The sequence below is a fragment of the Arvicola amphibius genome, chromosome 8 (assembly GCF_903992535.2).
Source record: "Arvicola amphibius chromosome 8, mArvAmp1.2, whole genome shotgun sequence".
Taxonomy (NCBI): domain Eukaryota; kingdom Metazoa; phylum Chordata; class Mammalia; order Rodentia; family Cricetidae; genus Arvicola; species Arvicola amphibius.
This window is the reverse complement of record NC_052054.1, coordinates 17,099,176-17,122,866: the sequence shown is the minus strand read 5'-3', so window position 1 is coordinate 17,122,866 and position 23,691 is coordinate 17,099,176. Positions and strand designations below refer to the sequence as shown.

General features: G+C 42.5%; 2 protein-coding genes across 2 annotated transcripts in view; both read right to left on the bottom strand.

Annotated features, from left to right (window-relative positions):
* The window catches only part of Lats1 (large tumor suppressor kinase 1), a 35,756-nt gene extending 26,194 nt beyond the window's left edge, over positions 1-9,562 (bottom strand). The window contains exon 1 of the mRNA XM_038338575.1: positions 9,388-9,562. The gene's annotated coding sequence lies outside the window, so the exon portion shown is untranslated. The remainder of the gene's footprint in view (positions 1-9,387) is intronic.
* Positions 9,563-11,236: 1,674 nt separating this feature from the next.
* Positions 11,237-22,213, bottom strand: Nup43 (nucleoporin 43). The gene is made up of 8 exons (XM_038338576.1): positions 22,044-22,213; positions 21,605-21,727; positions 20,730-20,807; positions 18,609-18,789; positions 17,065-17,200; positions 15,763-15,914; positions 14,304-14,426; positions 11,237-11,942 (listed from the first exon to the last, which is right to left on the bottom strand). Exons 1-8 carry the CDS (start codon positions 22,161-22,163, stop codon positions 11,713-11,715), a joined length of 1,143 nt encoding a protein of 380 aa, XP_038194504.1. The 5' UTR covers positions 22,164-22,213; the 3' UTR covers positions 11,237-11,712.
* Between the last annotated feature and the right edge of the window lie 1,478 nt (positions 22,214-23,691).

Below are 23,691 nucleotides of genomic sequence, written 5' to 3'. Positions count from 1 at the left end.
ATAGTGATTATGAAAGCAGCTCCATGTATGGAGAAACCCCACTGCTATGAGAATTGATAGCTCCCAACTGAAGCTCAGACTTCATCAAGTAGTACTGTAGAATCTAGGTAAATTGTTTCACTTCTCTGTGCCTATTTTCCCAGTTTAGTTTCTAAAGTGGATTTACATTACTTCTAACTAGCAGTTACTTGTGCCCCCCAAATCTTAAGACTGCTTTAGTAAGTATATAAAGCACATACAAATGTAAGGGATTACTAAGTGAACCTTAAACAAACTCCCTCTCCAATTTTATTTTTATTTTATTTTATAAATATTTATTTATTATGTATATAATTGTCTGTGTGTATGTCTGCAGGCCAGAAGAGGACACCAGACCTCATTACAGATGGTTGTGAGCCACCCACCATGTGGTTGCTGGGAATTGAACTCAGGACCTTTGGAAGAGCAGGCAATGCTCTTAACCACTGAGCCATCGCTCCAGCCCCATCCCTTTCCAATTTTAAATCTTGGAAATTAGACTTCAGTGTAAGATTTATTAATAAGAAAGGTACTAGTGCTTTTAAAAGGTTTCACATGACTTTTTCAGAAGATTCTAAACCTTTTTGGGTTTACCAAACTACCAGATGTGAACAAGGATATCTATATCCTAAAAATGAAACCCAGACCATCAATCCAGACAGTAATCCCAACACTTAGGAGGTAGAGGCTGGAGGATTTCTGGTATGTAGACAAGGCCAGCCTGGTCTACAGAGTGAGTTCCAGGACAGTTAGGGCTACAGAGAGAGAGAGAAACAACAATCTTAGGTCATCAGGCTTGCATTCATTAAGTGCCTTTACCTGGCCCTTCAATTGTCTGAATAAATGCAGTGCAGCAAACGTTGTATCCATGCACTGCTTTCTGTCTTCCTGCATAGCTCTAACAACAGTCATGTCTCAGTTCTGAGCTATGGCAGTTAAAGGTTCAGATGTAATCCTTGCTTCAAGGATTGTAACAGGGCTCATTTTAAAATAGTGGGATTATAACATGGAGGAAAAGTGACTCTCTAAATCACTGCATTGAGTCCTCCTGATTACTACTGGACATGTGAACAAGACAGAAACCTCTGTGGGATTAAACCACCAATATTCTCTTATTTGTTACTAAAAAGCAGTATTGTTATAGCTTAAATATGACATGCCCCAGAGACTTTAGGAAGTGCATCCTAACTAAAGGAAGTAGGTCACTGGATGTACATCCTTAGAGGGCTATAAATTGTCCGAGGTCCCTTTCTGACCTTACTGGCTGTCATGTGAGATGTTCTGCCACGCACTCCTGCAACCTCCAAAACTATGAACCATAATATATTTTTCTTCCCTTAACTTATACGAAGTAATTTGTCATAGTAATCAAAAGTCTAAGAGAGGGGCTAACCAGATGTCTCAGCAGGTAAAGATGTTTGTTAACCCTGATTACCTGGGCTCGATCCCTAGGATCCACTGTACAATAAGACAATAGATTCCCCAAAGTTGCCCTCTAATGTTCACATGTGTCATGTTGTGTGCAAATTCACACATGTACCCATGAATAAATGACAAGAAGACGGGTAGTGGTGGCGCATGCCTTTAATTCCAGCACTTGGGAGGCAGTGGCAGAGGCAGGCAGATCTCTGTGAGTTCAAGGCCAACTTGGCCTAAAAGATTGAGTTCCAGGTCAAGCTCCAAAGCTACCAGAGAAACCCTATCTCGAAAAACCAAAAAAAAAAAAAAAAAAAAAAAAAAGACAAGAAAACATTTTTAGGTTTACTTATACTCACTTCTGGACCTTTTTGCTAACATCAAATATAGTATCTGTTTTTATAAGTATACTATCTGACTCTTCTTCCTCTGAGAACAAAATGGTAGATTTTTGGAGCTGGGATATTGGAACTGGCGGGATATTGGAACTGGCAATTGTTGTAAACATTCACACACTAACCTGATATTGCATTACCTCCAGACAATCGCCCCTTCAGGGGTCTTTAAGACTCTTGTACTAAACACAGTGGAGACTCACTTTGGAGCTAGCACTCTTTAAGTCTTACTTTCTATGTTGAAAAAGCATATATACTTTGTAAGTAACCAAATGTAAGTTTTTAATGCTCCATGAGCTGTTTTTCTTCCATCTGGTCTGTAAAGTGCACACATACAAAAACTTACTTATATAAAAATTTAAAATATTCCTAAATTGTTTTTTTTAATCTAGCAGAAAATTAGTATCAAAGAAGGAGGAATTATAGCTCTGACCAAATGGTTCAGAAACCTTTGGAATTGGTTTATAGGAAAAATTTAGAAAACTTTTGTGGATGTGGGCTAGAGGCTTCAGAATGACGAGAACAGAGCCTCAGTGGCAATTTTGGAGGGTGAGCAAAAACCAGAACAGTAAGAGAAACAAAAGCAAGAAAGGCTGTGCTCGTGAGATTTCAGACTGGAACAGGATCTCTACTGAGAAACTAACTAAATGTCACTGTGTTGTACTCTGGCCAAGAACATGTCCTAAGAATTTTCATTAAGTAGAATTGAAAGGTGCTGAGTTTAAAAAAGGAAGTTTCATGGGAGCTCAGATTATGGCTTGGTTATTGCTGACTGCCTTAACCAGACTTACTGTGAAAATGGGGAGGAAAAAGCAAGAGAAAAATTGAGAAAAAAAGGAGTAGTTTGACCAGAAAAGGTAAATATTCAAAATTTCAGACAAGGATGGTATGGTTATGAGAGCTGGCATTAAAAAGAAACCACTGAGCCAGGTGATGCTGGCGTGCATTTTTAATCCCCACTCTCAGGAGGCTGAGGCAGGCAGATTTGACTTCCAGGCCAGTCTGATCTATAGAACAAGTTCTAGGACAGCCAGCCAAAGCTACACAGAGAAGCTTGAAACTTGGTCTTGAAAAAAAATAAAAGAAAATAAAAGAAAGAAAGGGGGAAGAGGGAAGAGGAGAAAAAAGAAAAGGAAGGAAGGAAAGAAAGAGAAAAAGGAAGGGAACCACTTTTCTTTCAAGAAAGATGACTCAGTTGTTAAAAGCATCACTCTTCAGAGGACCAGGGTTCAATTCCCAGCATCCACTTGGCAGCTCACATCACCTATAACTGCAGTTCTAGGGGATCCACTACCCACTTCTAGCCTTTGCCAGCAACAGGGATGCAAGTGATACATATACATGCTTACAGGCAAAACATCCAAACACATATTTTTAAAAAGAAAAGAAAAAGAAATCACTGCTTTGCATTAGGATAGAAAGGAAGATGCTTTGAGAGCATCCCAGATACTGCCAGACTACACCCATAACAGGCTCACTATATGAAAGAGTAAGCTTATTTGATTTTTCCATTGAGAAGTCAGCACTTTTGGGGTGCTCTGTTTTCAAGGAGCAGATTAGAAAGTTGTTTTCCTAGGACTTATTTCAGTATGCTCAGTCATTCAGTCAATCAGAAAGCCTACGTGCAGAATGGTCCAGTCAGGAACTGAGCTTATAGAGGCCTTTGCTGCACCATTCAAAATCCAAGTTACAGGATCTTAAAAAGGAAAGCCTGAATATTATTAGGCTACGTGTAACTGTGCCAAAGTTCTTGCAGGAAGCCTTTGAAAGAACAGTGCAAGATATTGTTAAGGTAAAAGCCTAAATACTAACTAGGATCCCAGGATGTTGGAGATGTACATAGAGCATATGTCAAGGACAGCTGAAGTCAGTAAATGAAGCTGGCCCAAGAGATAGGCCATGTCAAACAGCAAAGGGCCCAAGCGCACTCAACATTATGCTATCATGGACCCAGATGCTGTTCAGGGCTTAGTTTGGGGTCTTTCTTTGCTCTCATTCCTACCTTTTGAAATAGATTTACTCTGTGTCTTTACATACATAAAAAAATACATACATAAAAATACATAATTTACTTTTCTCATTTTCCAGGGGCTCACAATTATGAATTTGCCTTGGGCCTTAAGGGAGACTTTGGGTTTTTGAATAAGAGTGGAATTATTGGCACTACGGGCACACTTGGGAACAAAACTGATAGCATTTTGAAGTGACCACAAGTCTTTGGGGCCTAATGTGGAAAATGCCTCCAGAGGTTCACTGGTAAAGTCTAGGTGCCCAGCAGGTGACCCCTACTTTGGGAGGTTCCAGAAACATATTTATTTATTTTAGATTTATTTACTTATTATGTATACAACATTCTGCCTCCATGTATGCCGCATGCCAGAGGAAGGCACCAGATCTCATTATAGATAGTTGAGAGCCACCATGTGGTTGCTGGGAATTGAACTCAGGACCTCTGGAAGAGCAGCCAGTGCTCTTAACCACTGAACCATCTCTCCAGCACCCCCCCTCCAAGAAACATTTAAAATAAGGACACTGGGCTGGGGTTTACCTCAATGGTAGAGCAACTGCCTATCATGTCCAAAACCTCAGTTTTGGTCTACCACACCACAAAAAATTAATTAAATTCTGTTACTGTCAGCTCATCTTCCAAAAAGTATACCAATTTACAACTCCTTCAACAAAGTATGGCTAACACAGGCTGTATCAAGTTTCAGTAATCTTTATTGCTATGATATATAAAAAGTTAATTATAAGGCAGAGAATTTTAAAAAGAATTCAAGGCAAAACAGTGTGGTGATATTTAGTTTGTATTTTAACAAATAAAGCTTGCCTGAAGATCAGTGTGCAGAGCTAAGCCACTAGAGGCCAGGGAGTGGTGGCACACACCTTTAATCCCAGGACTTGGGAGACAAGAGGCAGAGGGATCTCTGTAGTTCAAGGTCACCCTGGGCAACAAGAAATTGATCTAATCTAAAAGAGCAACAGAGTTCACACAAGGGTGATTCCAGCACTTGGGATCACGTGCCTTTAGTCCCAGTACTAGGGAGGTGGAGACAGGAGTGATGTGGCTGGCTGGAATGAGAATATAAAGCAGGAGGAGATCGGAGCTCAGTGCAGTCTGAGATAGCAGTCTGAAGCAGTCAGTCAGAAGATGCAGTCTGAGAATTTGGTAGAGGTAAAAGGTCTCCCTAGCAGCGGACTATACTGCTTCTCTGACCCTTCAGCTTTCACCCTCTAATATCGGACTCCGGGTTTTATTTAAGACAAATTAGAATCCGTGCTACAAAACAGCTTACTACCCCAGCTCAAGGAAGAGTGGTGTCAGATTAGCCTTTCCAATGAACAGGCCTGTCATGTTACTTTCCTGTTCCACAACCACTCATGACACCCCCTTGAAGGACTCTTTCAACAGTATTAAAGCAAAAGCTCTGGAAGCACACTGCCCGGGTACTTCTTAGCCCTCCCTTGGGCTCCCACTCCAGGGTCTCTGTGTAGCCCTGACTGGCAGACCAGGCTAATCTCAAATTCAAAGATCTGCCAGCCTCTGCCTCCAGCCAGACTCTCAATTTTTTATTTCTTTTTTTTTGTTTGTTTTTTGTTTGTTTTGTCAAGACAGGGTTTCTCTGTGTAGCTTTGAAACCTGTCCTGAACTCGCACTTTGTAGAGCAGGCTGGCCTCAAACTCTCAGAGATCCACCTGTCTCTGCCTCCCAAGTGCTGGGATTAAAGGCCTGCACCACTACCACCCTGCCAGACAAACAGTTTTTAAAGTGATTAGCTGTATGACCCTAGGCAAACTACTTGGCTTCTGTTCCTGCTTTTCATCCTCAAATGTATCCAATAACTGGATCCATGTCATAGGGCTGTTACTGACATTAAATAAGCTCACACATTTTCAACAAGTACCTGGCCAGCTTCTTTCAACAGGAGTCCTGAAAGTCCTTTTACCTTTGTAAATGCAGATTCTACCTATCTCCAAGCTCACATTCTAACAACGCCAAATAATTAACTCTCAGCTAAAATGCTTCATTATTTTCTACTTTAATTTTCTTTTTTATATAATCTTGAGGGAACCTCTGCCATATTTCTTAAAGAACTTATACTCAATTTTTAAGGCTTCATTCAAATGCCTCCCCAACAGAAAAACTCTCCCAGAACTTGTTATTCCCTGAGCAAAAGACACATTTTGCATGATCCAAATAGAGTGTTTTCGTTATATTATTTTTCCTAGATCACAGATTCACAGAGGATTTAGTGTCTTGACTTTGTTTAATGGACAACGAAAAAGATCGAGAAGTAAAGTGCCTTGAATAAGATTATCTTTTCAAAAAATGTTTTTTAAAATTTACTTAAATTTATTTTTATGTGCATTGGTGTGAAGGTATCAGATCCTTTGGAACTGGATGGAGTTAAGGGCAGTTGTGAGCTGACATATGGGTGCAGGGAATTGAACCTAGGTTCCCTAGAAGAACAGCCAGTGCTTTTAACCACTGCGCCATCTCTCTAGCCCTAATTATTTATTTATTTATTTACTTACTTATTTATTTATTATGTATGCAGTGTTCTGTCAGCATTTTTGCTTGCATACCATAAGAGGGCATCAGATTTCATTATAGATGGTATGAGTATCTGAGTATAAGCTGACAAATGGTTGCTGGGGATTGAACATGAGACCTCGCAAAGAGTGGTAAGTATACTCTTAACTCTGAGCCATCTCTCCAGTTCCAATAAGGTTATCTTGTAGTCAGCTGGATGCTAGACTAGATTCCACATACTCCAGCCTAGTCCAGGACACTTTTCATTACACCTATGACTTAAACTTTCTTGATCACACTCAAGCTTGAAAAGAGTTAAAGTTCTTCAGATTGAAGAAAAAAACTTCCGTGAAAAAAAAAATTGAGGTAGATGGTGGTGGAAGAAGCTTTGAAGCCCAGCACTTGGGAGGCAGAGGCAGGCAGATCTCTGAGTTCAAGGCCAGCCTGGTGTACAGAGTGAGTTCAGCACACAGAGATCCTGTCTCGAAACAAAACAAAACAAAAATGGACTTTTCTTCAAAAATGCATTGCCTTGTATATTAGGAAAAACAATAAAAAAACCAAAAACAGGTACAAATACATAGTAAGATTTCAAAAGCCAGGTATGGTGGCATAAATCTTTAATCCCAACAGAGAAGCTGAGGCAGGAGGATCTTTGTGAATTCAAGGCCAGCCTAATCTGTGGTGAGTTACAGGCCTGGCAGGGCTGTACAAGAACCAGTCTCAGAAATAAACAAAAGCAATCTAGTGTTAACTTGGGCCGGACTAAGTTTATAAAGACAATCTGCTAAAACCCTTGGTGAACTGTATATATTGTTTCTCAGCAGCACAGTCCTCCTGCTCAGAGAGCACTTCTGACACATCCATCCACCAACATGTCCTCCAAGTTACTCTCTAAGGATTGACTGATCAAAGGGCTAGAGAGATGGCTCCGTAACTGAGAGCACTAGATCTTTCAGAGGACATGGCTTCTAATTCCAGTACTCATACTAGCAGACCATAATTGTCTGTAACCTCAGTCAGAGGATCCAACCTTCTCTTTTGATCTCAACAGACACTAGGCGCACACACACACACACACACACACACACACACGCACAGGCAAAACATTTCCACACACATAAAATACTAACCGAAGTGAAAACTGGTGGTAGGGGTTTGTAGGTCGGTCTGCAGAGCACTGCTCGGCATGCAGAGACTGGGGTTAGATACCCAGCACCACCTAAACTGGATTTGGTGGTATGACTGTAATCTCAGGAGGATTATAAATTCAAAGTCATCTTCAACTACACAGCAAATCCTAGGCCAGCTTTGGGCTACAGAGATCCTGCCTCAAAAACAAGTAACAAAAAAAAAGTGAAAAATGCTGAATGTGTGGCAATTTAGTGAGCTCCTGTCTGAAAAGAGAAGAGGGTGGGGCAGCGGGCATCCTCACCATCCATCTGTAAGACCCTACACACATACAGTGCTCGGTGCCACAAAAAAATATGAAAAGTCACTTATTTTTGTATTGATACTGAAAAATGATCATTTCTACTTTATAATATTATTAAACTTTTGTAGGGTACAAAAGTCATCTAATCTAAGCATCACATCTAAATGAAATTCTCAGAGTAGGAACCATTCCAAGAGTATATGTATATAGAACAACAAAAACTAGCATGAAAACCAGAAACTTAAATGGTGGAAACAAAGCCAGGTACCACACACACAGTTTAGGAGATTTTTTTTATTACTTTGAAGAGTCTCAAGGCATACAGGCAATAATCAGGCACAGAGAGAGTGCCTTTCTCACCTGTGCTGCGATCTAGTTTCTTGCCATAACAGTCTGTAAGAGAAAGGCAAAGACTCCACTGACTGACCGCCTTAGGGAATCACTTGGCCCATATTACCTACCCAACCACTGTCTTAAGAGAAAACCTTAGTTAGGACAATAAAAAATAAAAACTGAAAGTATCCTAGCAGTTAACCATACCTTTTTTTTCCTCGTGGTGGGAAAGCTGATTTAAAACAAACATTTGCGGGGCATAATGGCAAAACCTTAAACCCAGAAGCAGACAGACCTTTTTGATTTCAAGGTCAGCCTGATCTACACGTGGAGTTCTAGGCTAATAAGTACTATATATTGAGGCCCTGTCTGAAGAAAATTATAATAACCTTCAACAAATAATCCATAGCCGCCCGTCAGCCTTCATGATGCCAAACATTCAGGCTAATTTCCAAACTCTGTGCGATACCATATTGTGTGAGGCTGTACTTATTACTCATCGAACAAAACTGCTAGAGAATACACATACCTTAAAAGTCATATTTACAAATGTAAACAAAAATCTTAACCTTGTTCCCTTAGAAAATGATTTTCAATGGCAGAAGTCGCAGAAGTCGGAGAAGCCGGGATAAGCCACCTGCGACTCATTCTTCGCTCCCAGCGCTCTTTTCTAGGTACAATAAACAACCTTCCCTCGATTGTTTTTCCTTCCTTTTCCAAACTTAAAACACACGCTCCGACTAAGCTGACACCGTCTCTCCCATCCCTAGCCACTAAGCGGTGACCTAACATATTGCAGCGGGCTGGAGAGAGTCCCCGATCACTTCAAGGTTTACCCCGAGTCGAGGCCCGCCGCGAGACGAAAGAGCAGCGGGTTCGCTGCAACCTCCGGAGAAACACCAGCTCTCGCTTATCTCCCCTCTAAACCTGGGAGGGGCGAGGTGGGGGAGATACCATCGCCTCGGGCCTCCGCCGGCTCCGTCGCCAGCCTCGTTCGCACCTCGGAGGCCTCAGCGCCCCGGGCTCTTCCTGCGGCGCCGGGTGCGGCCAACCTTCATTTCCCCAGGGCAGGGCTCAGCTCAGGTCAGCGCGAGCAGCCCAGTCAGGCCCGGACCCGGCCGGCCGAGCCCGCCGCTCCACGGCGGCCCCTGGGCCCCCGCCAGCGGGGATGGGCGTGGGCCCCGACGGCCACCGCCCCGCCGACTAGGGCTGGGGAGAAGAGTGAGCCCCACCCGCGGCGCCGGCTCCGGACTTACCTGCAGGGGACAGTGGGGCTCCTGGACAGCGGCCGCGGGCCCGAGGACCGGCGCCGCGGCGGCCGGAGCCCGTCCCCGGGGCCCCCGGGGTCGCTCGGGGTTCGGGATGGGGCAGGGCGGGGACGCACGCCGGGGGGGCTGCGGCCGGCCAGCGCGGCCCGACGCGGGGTCGCGAGGACCTGGCTCTCCCCTCAGCACCAGGCCGTCGCTGCCGCCGCCATTTTGCCTTCCACTCCGTGTCGCCGCCGCCGCCGCCGCCGCCGTCCGTCGCGGGTTTCCCGGATGTGGGCATTTCCCGGCGTCGCTTGCGCGGGGGCCGAGGACTGGGGGCTTCAGGCCGCCCCGCTGGGGCCGAGAGCGAGCGCTGGGCTGGTGGTCTCTCGCACGGCTGCTCGCCCGCCGTCCCGAGCCCGGGTGAGCATCGCCTGCGGGCTCCAGTCGCCCGGAGAGTGGAGTCGGTACCACCGCATTCTAGCTCCGCACCGAGACGTGACCCGGGCGCGACGCTGCGAGCGTGGGTCCCACTGGGAAAGGGTGGTGAGCGGCGCTCCGAGACCACGGACGTTTGGAGGCAAGACGTGTAGGGCTTGAAGTAAACCTGAGTCTTCGGGACCTGGAGAGTACCTGTTTTTGCAATCAGCCGGATGCAGTATTCTTGAAACTGGACCTATGGATTAGTAGAATTCAGTCCCACAGATCCGCCGGAAAGGTCATTGTACCGTAAATGGAGTAACGGGGCCTGTGTCAAAAGTTGTTTCTTATTAAATTGAATCTGCTGTCCGAGATGCATCATTGACTTTGGTCCTAGAATAGACTTTTTTGCGGGGATACGGTCCAGGTAGGGGCTCTCTAGGCCATCGGGGGTGAACTGGAACTCACGATTCTCCACCTTCCCAAGCATTGAGATTCTGCCGACACTGATCCGTCAACCCCCTGTAAATATGAACACCTTCCCCAGTTTTGCCGATAAGAAATACGTGCCATTAGTATTTTTCAGATGATCTTTGTGTGTTAAGCTAAAAAAAAAAAAAAAGAATCAAACCATGCTATACAGGTGCCCTACTGAACATTCCATAGTTTTCATTTTGAGACTGGGCCGCACTAAGTTATTGGGCTAGCTTTGAACTCATTTTGCAGTGCAGACATGCCTTTAAACTTGTGATCCTTCTGCTTCAGCCTCCGGAGTAGCTGAGATAGCAGGATCTTCTCCACAAAGCTCAGCTTTGCTTTTTATCTGAGGCTAATTACTGGGTACTGTCTCCAAAAGTGTGAAAACTTCAGATTGTGAAAAAGATTTGGAGGCCAGGGAAATGTTTAGTATGGTTGCTGCCATTGCTTTGTATCTGTTGTCATGGTAATATCCTTAGTGTGCTTTCAGCCTACTCTGTGGTTGAATGATTCCTGCATATCGATGTCCCATCCTGTGCTTTGGTAGTTAAAATTTTAAGAGGCATGTAAATCCAGTGAACCATGTCTGCTGATTTGAACCAGCTATTAAAAAAAAAAAAATAGCCACGGAGCAGGAGCTGCTGCTTGAGAAGGAAACTAAGTCACTGCTTCAAGCCAAGGTGGAGGGGTCATAAAAGATCCTTGGGAAAGCAAGGGAGTGAGGAGTGGATGCCTCACCTAAGGCTGCAGAACCCAAACCACAGACCTCCAACCGGGAGTTGGAGAGCACTAGCATTACTGACTTTGCAATGAGTATATGAAATTATTTTGTAAATATTTTCAACCTTTAATAATCAGAATAATTCCTTTGGAGCACCTTCTATATTAGCACATTTTTTGATATTAAAAACTATTATAAAAACTTAAGCTATAATTCTAGAAAATATATTGTTCACAAGTGTTGATATGTAAAAATTTATTTTTGGAAATAAATTTGGCTTATGTAAGCAAGAATTGATATGCTGAAGAATCTTGGTATGTGATGTAGCTAGTTTTCAAGGGGAGGGGGTCAACAGTTGACATCCTTTGAAATGGCTGAACCCCACACAGTCATGTGCATAGCAACCCTCCTTATGCCTGTTTCTGTTGACTAGATAGTTTAATTCACATAATTCTGCTTGGATTCTACATTGTTGTTTTTTGTAGAATTGTTAAGTTAAATGAAGGCCTGTGTTGAACAGTCCTGGACCCCTCCAATGTCTACACTCTGAAGATCTTGCATTGATCAGATTCTAATAATGTGGGGGGAAGAGTCAGCCAACAAGCCAAAACTGGGCACTGAAGTTAACAACAGTTTTCTGTTTCCTTGCAAATACCATATTTCTTTATGATTGGATTTTGCACACGGTAGAATTGATAACTTTGGTTTTTTCATGTTCATGAAAATAGTTGTCTGGTAACATAAATGGCTTCTGCATCAGTCCCACAAACAAGACAGGGACCTAAAACATCCAAACTGTTTACAGACAGAGTTCTGCTGGGAAGCAAGCTTGTGATTTCAATGCGGTCTTTGGCAGGATCTGTGCTGAGCCAGGAACTTATTAGAGACTGGTGAACAGTGGCCTGGTTACTTATGCTATGAGACAGGAAAGTGCTACTTCTTCCTCCTGTGAGAAGAAAAGAGGAGGGAAAAAAAATGTTAAGACACGTCCAAGGCAACTTGTAATATAAAAACGTTTATTGGGACTCAGGGTTTCACAGGGGTAGAATCCACGACTATTATGGAGGGGAAGCACGACAGCAGGCAGACAGAAATAGCCCTGAAGCAGTAGCCGAGTTTACATCCTGATCCACAGAAAGACACTCAGGAATGGCCTTTGCTTTTGAAATCCGGAGCACCCCCCCAGTGACACACCCTGTCCAACCAGGCCACAGCTCCAAATCCTTCCCAAACAATTCTACCAACTGAGGATCAATCATTCTCATCAGCCCATAAAGACTAACTTCATAACACTAAATGTAAATCTTCTGTTGATATTTCAAAAAGATAATAATTCTAATATATTTAACTCTGTTAAATCAGGCTTATGTGGGAAGTGAATAAGCACAAGATGATAAAAAAATACTACTATGTCACCTTTTTTTATTATTTTGTTTTTTGTTCTTTGAGATGGGGGTCTATGTAGTCCTGGCTATCCTGAACTACTTATGTAGACTAAGCTGGCCTCAAATGTTCAGAGATTTGCCTACTCCACCTCCTGAGTGTTGGAACTGAAGGAGTGTACACCACACCCATTTTCTATCATGTCATTCTAAATTTTTCATTACATTATGTGTGCAGGTATGTGACCACAACCAAAGGGGAAAGCAAAAGGAAAGACTCGTTCTATTTTAATTATTCGTGTATGTGCATATGGATCATGGAGATCAGAAGGCATCTTGTAGGAATCCATTCTCTACCACGTGGGTGCTGGGAATCAAACTCAGTTGTCACACTTGGTGCAGTGCCTTTACCCACTAAGCGATCTCACTGGCCTCATGTCATCTTTTTGACTAAAAATTTATTCAGTGTTAGTAAATACTCAACGTTTGAAGGGAAAATATAGATACCAAATTTGTAGTCAAAAGAAAACCCAGAAATTTTGCTGATCCCCATTTTTTCTGTTGTTTTAATGAAAAAAAATCTCAAGAGAGATACCATAGAGAAACAAAAATAAGTAAAAAGAACCCGAAATGTACACAGAAACATGTTTCTCACTTGGAAGGCAGAGGATCTCTGAGTTCAATGACAGCCTGGTCTACAAAACGAGTTTCAAGACAGCCAGGGCTACATGGAGAGAGCATGTCTTAAAAACCAAACAAACAAAAGAAATACAAGTTCCTAGTTCATATTAATGAGTTTATAGGGGCCCAAGAGATGGCTCAGCTGTTAAGAACATATACTGTTCTTGCAGAAGACCTGGTTCAGTTCCCAGCACCTAAGACTGATGGCTCACAACTACCTGTAACACCAGCTTTTGGGATATGACACCTTCTTCTGGTTTCTGCTGCAACTACACTCATATATACATACAGGAATATAAACACACACAGCATACAATTAAAAATAAAACGAATAAGCTGGACAGTAGTGGTGCATGCCTTTAATCCCAGCCCTTGGGAGGCAGAGACAGGCGGAGGATCTCTGTGAGTTCGAGGCCAGCCTGGTCTACAGAGCAAGTTCCAGAATAAATAGAGAGATAGACAGACAGATAAATTGAATCTTTCCTTTTGCTTTCCCCTTTGGTTATTTTATGTGTATGGGTATGGGTGTTTTGCCTGCATGTATGTCTGCACCATGTGTGTGCCTGGTGCACGGACACCAGAAGGCACTGGATCCCCTGGAATTATAGATGATCGTCAGCTGCCATGATGATGGTGGGAATTGAAACAGGGTCCTCTGAACTCTTAACTGCTGCATCCTCTCTCTAGCCTTTGTGTTTGTGTTTTTGTTTTGTTTTGAGACAAGGTCTGTTTTTGTTTTTAGCCCCAGCTGGCCTTAAACTCGACTCTGTATCTTAGGATGTACTTAAACTGATCATCCTGCCTCCACCTCTCACCTGCTGGGAGGTTCCACTAAGGCCTGTTTTGCTCCTTTTCTTTATGCTCCTAGTCTGCTTACTCCCTACACAGTAATTTCGTGTATTTTGCAGTTACTTCCTGTTTTATTCTACTGTAGTCGGTGCTTTTAACTGCCGAGAATGCGTGAGCTCGAGAGCTGATGTCTGTGAGCACTACACACACTGGATCCCCTGAAACTGGAATTACAGATATACATGCAAGCAAAACACTCATACACCTGAAACCAAAGTTAATCTTAGAAAAATAGGGAATGTGGGCAAGTTTGGTGGTGCACACCTTTAATCCCAGCACTCAGGAGGCAGAGGCTGGCAGATCTCAGTGAGTCTGAGATGAGCCTGATCTACACAGCAAGATCCTGACTCAACTTGAGATTTAAAAGATCCGGAAACAGCACCCTGGAACTTTACCTTGGTGAAAGAGAGAAGACTTTTCGGATCCATTTGTGGAGGCATCCCAGTGCCAGAGGGATCCATCTTCAGAACAAGTAAACAGATGATCTGGATTGGATGGGTGGAAGTGAACCTCCCACACTAAAGAGACAGAGGCAATCAATGTTAATAGTCTAAGAAGGTTAAATGATGTAACAGTTACTGATTTTTCTGGCCTACTCCACAAGTAGTGGCTTTTTTTCTATCTGCATGTTATAGTCACCAAAAGGTTACAATCTGTCATTTCTTTACTTTGAAGTCTTTGATTTTTAACTAAAGTTTATAGGTTCCCCAGCTCATCTGCACATTTTTATCCATTAGTGTGATCCCAGCAGCTGGGAGACAGAAGTTTGTCTTGAACCCCTAATCTCCCTGCCTCTGCCTCCCAGCTGCTGGAATTACACATGCTTGTCTGAACATTTCTTAAATAGGGTCAAGCTGCAGTCCAGGTTTAATGTTTGCTTACTTGTATTTCTATTCAAGCAAAGGCATTCTATTCAAACAGAAGAGGGCATCAGATCCTCTAGGACTAGAATTACCATTAGAAGTTGTGAGCCAGCATGTGAGTGTTGGGAATAGAACATGGTTTCTCTGGAAGATCCATCTTTCCAGCTCCTTTTTTTTTTTTTTTTTTTTTTTTTAAATAATGAAATGATAAAGAGCCCCTTTCACAAAAAGCAAATATCAAACAAAAAGATCAGTTGGAGCTTGGGATATAGGCAGGGGCAGAGTACTTCAGGGGACTGAGAACATTATTTTGTGAAACAGCGGTAGCTCATGCCTGTAATGTCAGCCCTTGGGAGGCTGAGGCAGGGGACTTGGTAAGGTGGTGTCCAGTTTGGGCTACACAGTATGTTCCAGGATAATCTGGGCTACTTACCTCAAAACTACACAAAATTAATTGATTCATGAGCAAATTAGCAAATATTAAGTGATAATTTTATACAGAACAATCAGTAACCCGACAACATACAATATGACAGTTTGGCCCATTGATTTTATTTCTAAATAGTCACCTCCTCTAGCCCCCTGCCCAAAAAACAAACAAACAAACAAACAAACAAAAACGAAAACCTAAGAAAATCAGCTCAGTAAGTTGAGCATGCAGTAGTTGGATGGTGGTGGCGCACTCCTTTAATTCCAGCACTTGGGAAACAGAGGCAGGCAGATCGTGTGAGTTCAAGGCCAGTCTGATCTACACAGCAAGCTCTAGGGCAATCAAGGCTACACAAAGAAACCCTGTCTCAAGCCACCCCCCACAAAAGCATGTAGTTCTGCATATGATGAAACATTAAAGAGCTTAAACACAGAAAAGGATTATCTAGCTTATACTACGTAGATATTAAAAGCTTTGATGTGAACCAATCCCTGTGTATCATTATGTGCTTATGTGAGGAACTCATCCCACAGAAACATTCTGCATCTCCACAATACTCACTTTCAGCCTCATGAGCCTTAAGTAAAGATACGGGCATGGTGCCTTGTCTAACATCCCAAATACTCAACATCCCGTCCTGGCCCCCAGTAGCTACAACATGCTGCTGGTTGGGATGTCTGTCAACACAGTGGAGTGGCACTCGGTCACCAGTCCTTTTAAAGAAGATAGGACAATATCAAAGATGTGGGAAAGGACAATTTATCTTTGCATAACAGGAAACATTTCATTTTAACAACCAAATAATAAAATTATGTGACTGGAGATACTAAATCTTAGTGATGCAAAAATTTTTAACTAAATCACATATTTATAAATAATAGTTTTAGAATTAAAGACTACAATCACTCATTCAACTTGGAAACACAGGAAGCAAAATAACAAAATGGAAAGATGTGTAAGGAAGACTTCCATGAAAATGTCTGAGTCAAGCTGAAGAGCTGGCTCAGCAATTCCACGAGTGCTAGTCCAGAGACCCGAGTTCGGCTCACTGCACCCCTCACTGTACCCATATCAGCAACTCACAGTCACCTGTAATCCCAGCTCCAGGAGCTCCTATAAACCCGTCCTGCAGGTACCTGCAATCATGTGCACATAGCCACACAGACATACAGTATAGTTCAAAATAAACTTAAAAATATGTATAAACTATACCAATTTTTCTTTATGCCTATGCTCTTAATTTATGTTTTTTGTTTGCTTTTTAAACCTGATACTACATTCTAGTTTCTTGAGAAAGCAGCAAACGTTACAGATCTAGAAAGGGTGATTTCTACTCTGAAAAAAATTATCTTGAATTGTATTTTTTGTGCGGTCACACCTACAGTGTATTTTACTCACTATCAATACAATCATTTGATAAACAGCAACAAGTTCTCTGTTAAACAACATATACTTCAAAGACATAAATTTGTTGCATCAATACAACAAATACTTGCTAAATTTAGGATGATAGAATCAACTCCATCATATTATCATTGCTTCATCAATTTAATCATGGATCAGTGTCTGAAATGCACTGAAATGCAAAGCTGGAGGATAGGAACAAAAATAGCTCAGTAGTTGAGAGCACAGGCTGCTTCCAGAGAACCTGGGTTCAATCCCAGCACCTATAGGGCAGCACACAACTGCCTGTAAACCCAGTCCCAGCCTCTGGGGGTACCACATGCATGAGGTGCACACATACACCAACAGGTAAAACACTCATACACATAAGAATAAATTTTGAAAAACCACCACAAAGTTGACTGCAATAACCAAACATAACTTTGTACCACACTGCTGAAATGGCAAATCAAAACTTACAGTGATAATATCTGACAGGGCTCACTTCCTTGTTGTCTGAAATCCCATATTTTTAACTGTCCAATGGAGTTTACTGTAACAATCTCAGGAGTTCGGAGGAAGGTTACAGCATGGAGTGTACTGCTGTCCGCGTTATCTGCAAGTTTAGAAATAATAGTATGTGTTGACAGGCTCCTTTTAGGGCACATTCTGCCTATTGGCTGAAATATTGTAATTTCTGATGATTCAGCATATTTTTTAACGGAGAACTATATAGTAAAATACAATACGTGTCTAGATGCTCTCTTCCTCTCTGGTAGAGAGCGTCACTCAACAGGGCAGTTGTTTTCTAAATGCAGGGCTGATTTACCATCTGTTTTTTCTATTTCCTCTTAAGATTGCTATATTTGAAGGGGAAGCCCAGCCAATCACCTTGTTTGTAAGGCGTGTCCCCCTTAGTCTAATATTTACTTATAAAATCTTGTGGGCCTATGGCCCGCCTGCTCTTTGTTTTCCTGCGCTCCTTGCTGGAACCTTGGATTTGTAAATTCCCTTTTCTTTCCTTTATTAAAGCTGAATATTATATATTAAAGCTAGTCTGGTTAATCATAACTGCCGATCAACCATGCCCCTTCATATATTGAATTCTTTCTTTTTTTATTTTTATTTTATTTATTTTTTGGGTTTTCAAGACAGGGTTTCATTACATAGCCTGGCTATCCTGGAACTCACTCTGTAGACCATGCTGGCCTTGAACTCAGAGATCAGTCTGCCTCTGCCTCCTGGGTGCTTGGATTAAAAGCGTGAGCCACCACTGCTTGGCTTTTTATAATAGTTTTTTCTTGGATTTCCTCAAGTTTTAGATTTGAGTCACATGATACAAACTTCCAAAATTAACTTGTGCCACTTCTGTACACTGCCAGCAGGCATAGCCCTTAACAAGTGTTATAACTTAGAAATTAAAAACACAAGAAACTGATACGTGGGTGCAATCCTTGGAGGTGTAGGTGGGGGACCAAGATTCTTGTCAGGCAAGTCTGAGTGAGGCACAGTTAAGAAGCATCTCACTAGCACTATGTCTAAACACCATTAGAGTCCATCACTCCATGTTCAAGAGCAACTGGTTTGTCACCTAGAGACACCTAACTTCTGTTGCTGTGCATTCAATACTGTGCAATCTGACCCTAACTCACCTTTCCAGCTTCACCTTTCATCTCTCCAATATCAAATATCTAATGTCAGCTCACCATAGACTCCGTCATGTGCTGTCTGCTTTTACCCTGACTCCACGCTATTCCCACTTTTCTGGCATATCATATTTTAGCATTATTTATGATACAGAATCAAGAACATATTAACTGCCACTTGCTGCATAATTATGTGATAATTCCGTCTACTAAAACAAAACACCACCACGCAGTATATTTCTCTCTTTTATCAATTATTTACACTGGCCTTATCCACATACTATGTTACAAAGGGACCCTGCCATGTCTATTTTCACACTCTTCACTTAAATTCATACTTAAATTACTATGTGATAAAAGGAATATGATTTCTCTCACCTATAGTTCTTACAGCCTCCTTGTGGTCAACTCTGAAGAGATTTATTCGCCCATCTTCTCCAACAGTAACAATTTCTGGGTTGTCGCACACAATCCCTGTACATGGTGCACTGCTATAGGAAGGACTGCCGGGACCTGTATGGTGGTGAGCTGCAGGCCACCGCTGATTGACTGACAGAGTCTATGCATCAGAAATGAGCATACTATTAATCAGAGCAAAGTTCTAAAGAATGAGCCCTTCTCCTCAGGAATTTTTGTTTGTTTGAAACAGAACTTCCATGTTTTGGGATTATAAGTGAGCCACTGTGTCTCTTAATAATAGTATAATAGTCTCATGTCCTTGTAAAAAAAAAGCAATTTTCTTTTTTTTCTTTGTGGGTTTTTTTTTTTTTTTGGTGTGTGTGTGTGTGCGCACGCGCACACACACATTGGTATTTTTCCATGAGCATCGGGTCCCCTGGAATTGGAATTACAGTTGTGAGCTGCCATGTGGGTGCCATGTGGGAATTGAACCCGGGTCCTCTGGAAGAGCAACCAGTGCTCTTAACTGCTGAGCCATTTCTCCAGCCCCTTCCTTTTCTCTTTGTTTTGTTTTTATGGATAGAAACCAGGTCTTCAGAGGTCCCACTACCTAAAGACCCCTCTCTTGAGGCTGGGGAGGCAGCTCAGAAGTTGAGTGTGCACTGCTCTTGGAGAGAACTCAGGTTCCATTCCCAGCACCCACACCAGGTGCCTCACAATAGCTTGTAAGTCTAACTCTATACTGGTGCTTAGAACCTACTTCCAACAAATTTCTGTACATTCTAATTAGACTCACCACATTTACGTAAAATTAATGATTTCTGTTACCAAGTAGCTGAATGTTTGATTATCCTTTAAAAATTTATAGCTCTTGTAGACCAGGCTGGCCTCGACACTAAGCCGGGCGGTGGTGGCGCACGCCTTTAATCCCAGCACTCGGGAGGCAGAAGCAGGCGGATCTCTGTGAGTTCGAGGCCAGCCTGGTCTACAAGAGCTAGTTCCAGGACAGGCTCTAAAAAAGCTGCAGAGAAACCCTGTCTCGAAAAACCAAAAAAAGAAAAAAGAAAAAAAAAAATTTATGGGACTCAACTGACATATAGGGGACTAACTTCTATATCTTTTACTACATGATTCCATTAAGAAAACAAATGAAAGCTGGGCATAGTGGCATATACTTTTGATCCCAGCACGCAAGGAAGCAAAGACAGATGGATCTCTTAGTTTAATGTCAGCCTGGTCTACCTAGTGAATTCCAGACCGACCAGACCTACATAGTGAGATCCTGTTTCAAAAACAAAAAGGTTATGTGCATGTGTGTGTGCCTGCCTGAATTTATATGCACCTTCTGCTCAGGCCAGAAGGGCACATTTGATCCTCTAGAGTTAGACTTACAATCTATTGTGAGACACCTGGTGTGGGTGCTGTGAATGGAACCGGGGTTCTCTCCAAGAGCAGTGCACACTCAACTTCTGAGCTGCCTCCTCAGCTTCAAGAGAGAGGTCTTTAGGTAGTGGGACCTCTGAAGACCTGGTTTCTATCCATCAAAACAAAACAGCTGTTACCCCCTCTTTGTAGTATTTGGAACTAGAAGTTGAGCATGTATACACACTTGCTCATTTACTTTCTCCCTTCAGCCCTGTAAAAGACTATCAGAGGAGTTGAGAAACCCTATAGGAAAATTACCACCAGCAGATGCTACTATTAGAGCTAATAAACACAGTTTATTTAAAGGATGTCCAGTTTCTGTAGAAGCAAATGTAAGCATAACGTACTTATCAGAAAGTTATATGGGGCTGGGGAATGCTCAGTGCCAGAATGCATGCTTCAACCCTTATCAACCCCTAAAAACTAGACAGTAGCCTCTCCGATTTGACTTCTCTTTGAGCTAAGGTTGCGCTGTGTTGTCCAGGCTAGTCTTGAGTTACTGTGATCAAACAATTCTTTTCTCTCAGCCTCTGGAAATGTGGGAGCTCCAGCGTGCCCATGACTGGCTCTCCTCAGGTTTAAACTGTAAAACACTGTGAACTCAACACAATCTTCCATACGCCTCCTCAGAAATATCTAAAACACAAGTTTACTCTCCCAACGAAAGTTCTTTACCTGGTTGTTTGGATGGTGAAGGAACACTGTTACACATCCTGTTGATGAAGCAGCTACAATTCTTTCCTGGTCAAAAAACTGAACAGAAAGTTTCTGCATATTATTATAGATTTGGAAATATTAATGAGAAAAAAATCCATTACTTCAACTTGATAACCCTAACCCTAACCTCTAACCCTAACCCTAAACCTTTAAAATGGAAACACTAATTTCTGCTAAATAGTTAAAAGGAGCCACGGATCCAACCTCCACATTCTAAGAAAAAAAAAAAAAAAAAAAAGAAAGAAAGAAAGAAACATGGAAGAACAATCCTGTACAGTATTTTCTATAACTGTTCAAGATATACTACTCTCATCTTTGGAATCAGTGAGTAGTGAAGAGTACTTGAGGGCTGGGGTACATACACTCAAAGGTCGAGAGCACTTCCCCAGTACCTGTGAGGTCCTGAGATCACACATGATAAAACCCGACCAACAGATATGAAATGCAAATTAACATATCTGTATAAAACTCACCAAACAGGGCTTGGCATGTAGATGGGCAAATATTACTGTTATTTCCTTTGAGATAAGGTCTCACTACATGGCCCAGGCTGGCCTTGCGATTACTCCTGCTCTGCCTCCCCTGGACTAGAATTAGAGACTTAAACCCCCATGTCGGGCTTGGGCAATTAATTTTAAAACTGAGTGAGCTGAATTCACTTTCCCAGCCCCACCCTGTCACCAAGTGCCTAAACAATGAGGTGGCGAATTACAATTCAGAGATTAGTGTCCTGTAAACCAGGGGTGAGAGTAGCCAAACTATAAGGTGCTACACTACTTCTAAATGTATTCTCAAATTTCCAAAGTTAGCTTTGGGTGACAACTCAGACTTACCTGTAAATCCATGACATCACCATGATGTCTGATATCGCACAGCAGTTGATGGTCTCCTTCAAAGCCTCCGTCAGAATCCAAATTTCCAAAATCTCCAATAGACCACAGTGAAACGCAATTTTCCTGCAAAGCAGAAAGTTTTATATCTTGGAGTAACGAAAACGTCAACTCTAGGAAAGCAAAATTCAGATTGCCTTTCGGGCGACCTTGCTTCAAAAGCACCTCAGACAAACGATACGGTATGAGTTGAAAAGACCAGAGATGTGGCCCGGTTCGGACGGTAGGACTACACACTTGGTGAGAGTTTAAAACCAGATCCGAGGCTCCGATACACCACCAGGTAGCTGGCACTCAAGGGAGCCTGGCAAGCCAGGTGATTTCGCGCGCCCGCGCGGGGGTCGTGGAGCAGAGCAGCCGGGACCCGCCCGAGCCCGGGTACCTCATTGTCCCAAGAACCCGTAGCGAAGGTCTCTGCGGTCTGCAGGCTTCCGGAAGGCACCGGCCGCCAGCGGGTTTTGCTGATTTTCTGAGACACGAACTTAGCATAAATTTCCTCCATGCCGAAATCTACAAGAAGGTGCAGCAGAAAAAGCACACTGCGCGCCCCTCAGGCCCGCCCCTTCCTGCGCGGTTCTGATTGGATGAGACCTCACTAGGGAGACGGTGGCCGCAGGCAGCCAATTCTCGGCAGCAGGAGGACGTGCCAGCCCCTGAACTGAAGGAGTCCCTGGTGTTCACTCCAGGAGGCATCTCTGAAGACCCGGACCCTAGAACCTTCACAATAACACACACTCCTAAGGTGAAGTTAGCCTAGGAACACTGACAATATATTATTTGTGCAATAACAATGTAATGCCAGACGAACATTTTAAAAATTAAATATTTTTGTTCTATATAAATATTTTGTTATAAAAGTGTTGCAAGTTAAAAAAAATCAACACACACGCGGGGCCGTGTGGTGCACGCCTTTAATTCCAGCACTCAGGGAGGCAGAGGCAGGCTGACCTCTGTGACTTCAAGGATGGACTATAGAATGAGTTCCAGGACAGCCAGAGGTACACAGAGAAACCCTATCTCAAAAAACAAAAACAAAAAAATAAAAACAAAAAACAAAAAAACCCAACCCAAACAAAAATCAACACACACCAAAATTAACCTGACCCAAAGACTATACAATCCAATGAACTTTTATACATTTAGCGAAGCCATTCAGAAGTTGTAGAACTTCATATTTCTCTAATCTATATTTATTTTATTATTGAATACATTTTTATTCACTTATCCACCACCAACCCCTTAAAAAAGTCCATGACAGATTTAGAGATAGGAAAACAATTACATTTACTATTCTTTTTGATAAATCCTTTAAAATTTTAACTTTTTAAAGAGATTTTTAAACTTTAGGTGTGTGAATGTTTTATTTCCATGTATGTTTGTGTCTACTGATCATGTTCACGCCTGGTTGTAAGGCCAGAAGAGGGGGTGAGAGTCCCTGGAACTGGAGTTACACAAGGTTGTGAACTGCCATGTGGGTGCTGGAAAATGAACTCGGATCCTCAGGAAGAACAACGCGGGCTTTTAACTGCTGATCTCTGTCGGTTTCCAGCCCTTGAAAATAACTTTATTTTTACTTTAAGTTATTCTTAAGTATGTGTCTGCATATTGGTAGGAGGAAGGAGGCTGCTTCTTGGTTCCTGGCCTCCCAGCTAGCTTAGACCTAAAATAATCACACAGAAACTGTATTAATTAAATCACTGCTTGCCCCCCCTCCTTTTTTAGTTTTTCAAGACAGGGTTTCTCTGCAGCTTTAGAGCCTGTCCTGGAGCTAGCTCTTGTAGACCAGGCTGGTCTCGAACTCAGAGATCCGCCTGCCTCTTCCTCCCGAGTGCTGGGATTAAAGGCGTGCGCCACTACCGCCTGGCTTGGCTCTAGCTTCTTATTGGCGAACTCTTATATTAATTTAACCCACTTCTATTAATTTGTATATCACCAAAAGTTCCCAGCGTCTATTTCTGGCCATTCCATGACTTCTCTCTAACTCCACCTTCCTCCTCCCATGCTATAGGCCAAACCAGTTTCTTTATTCA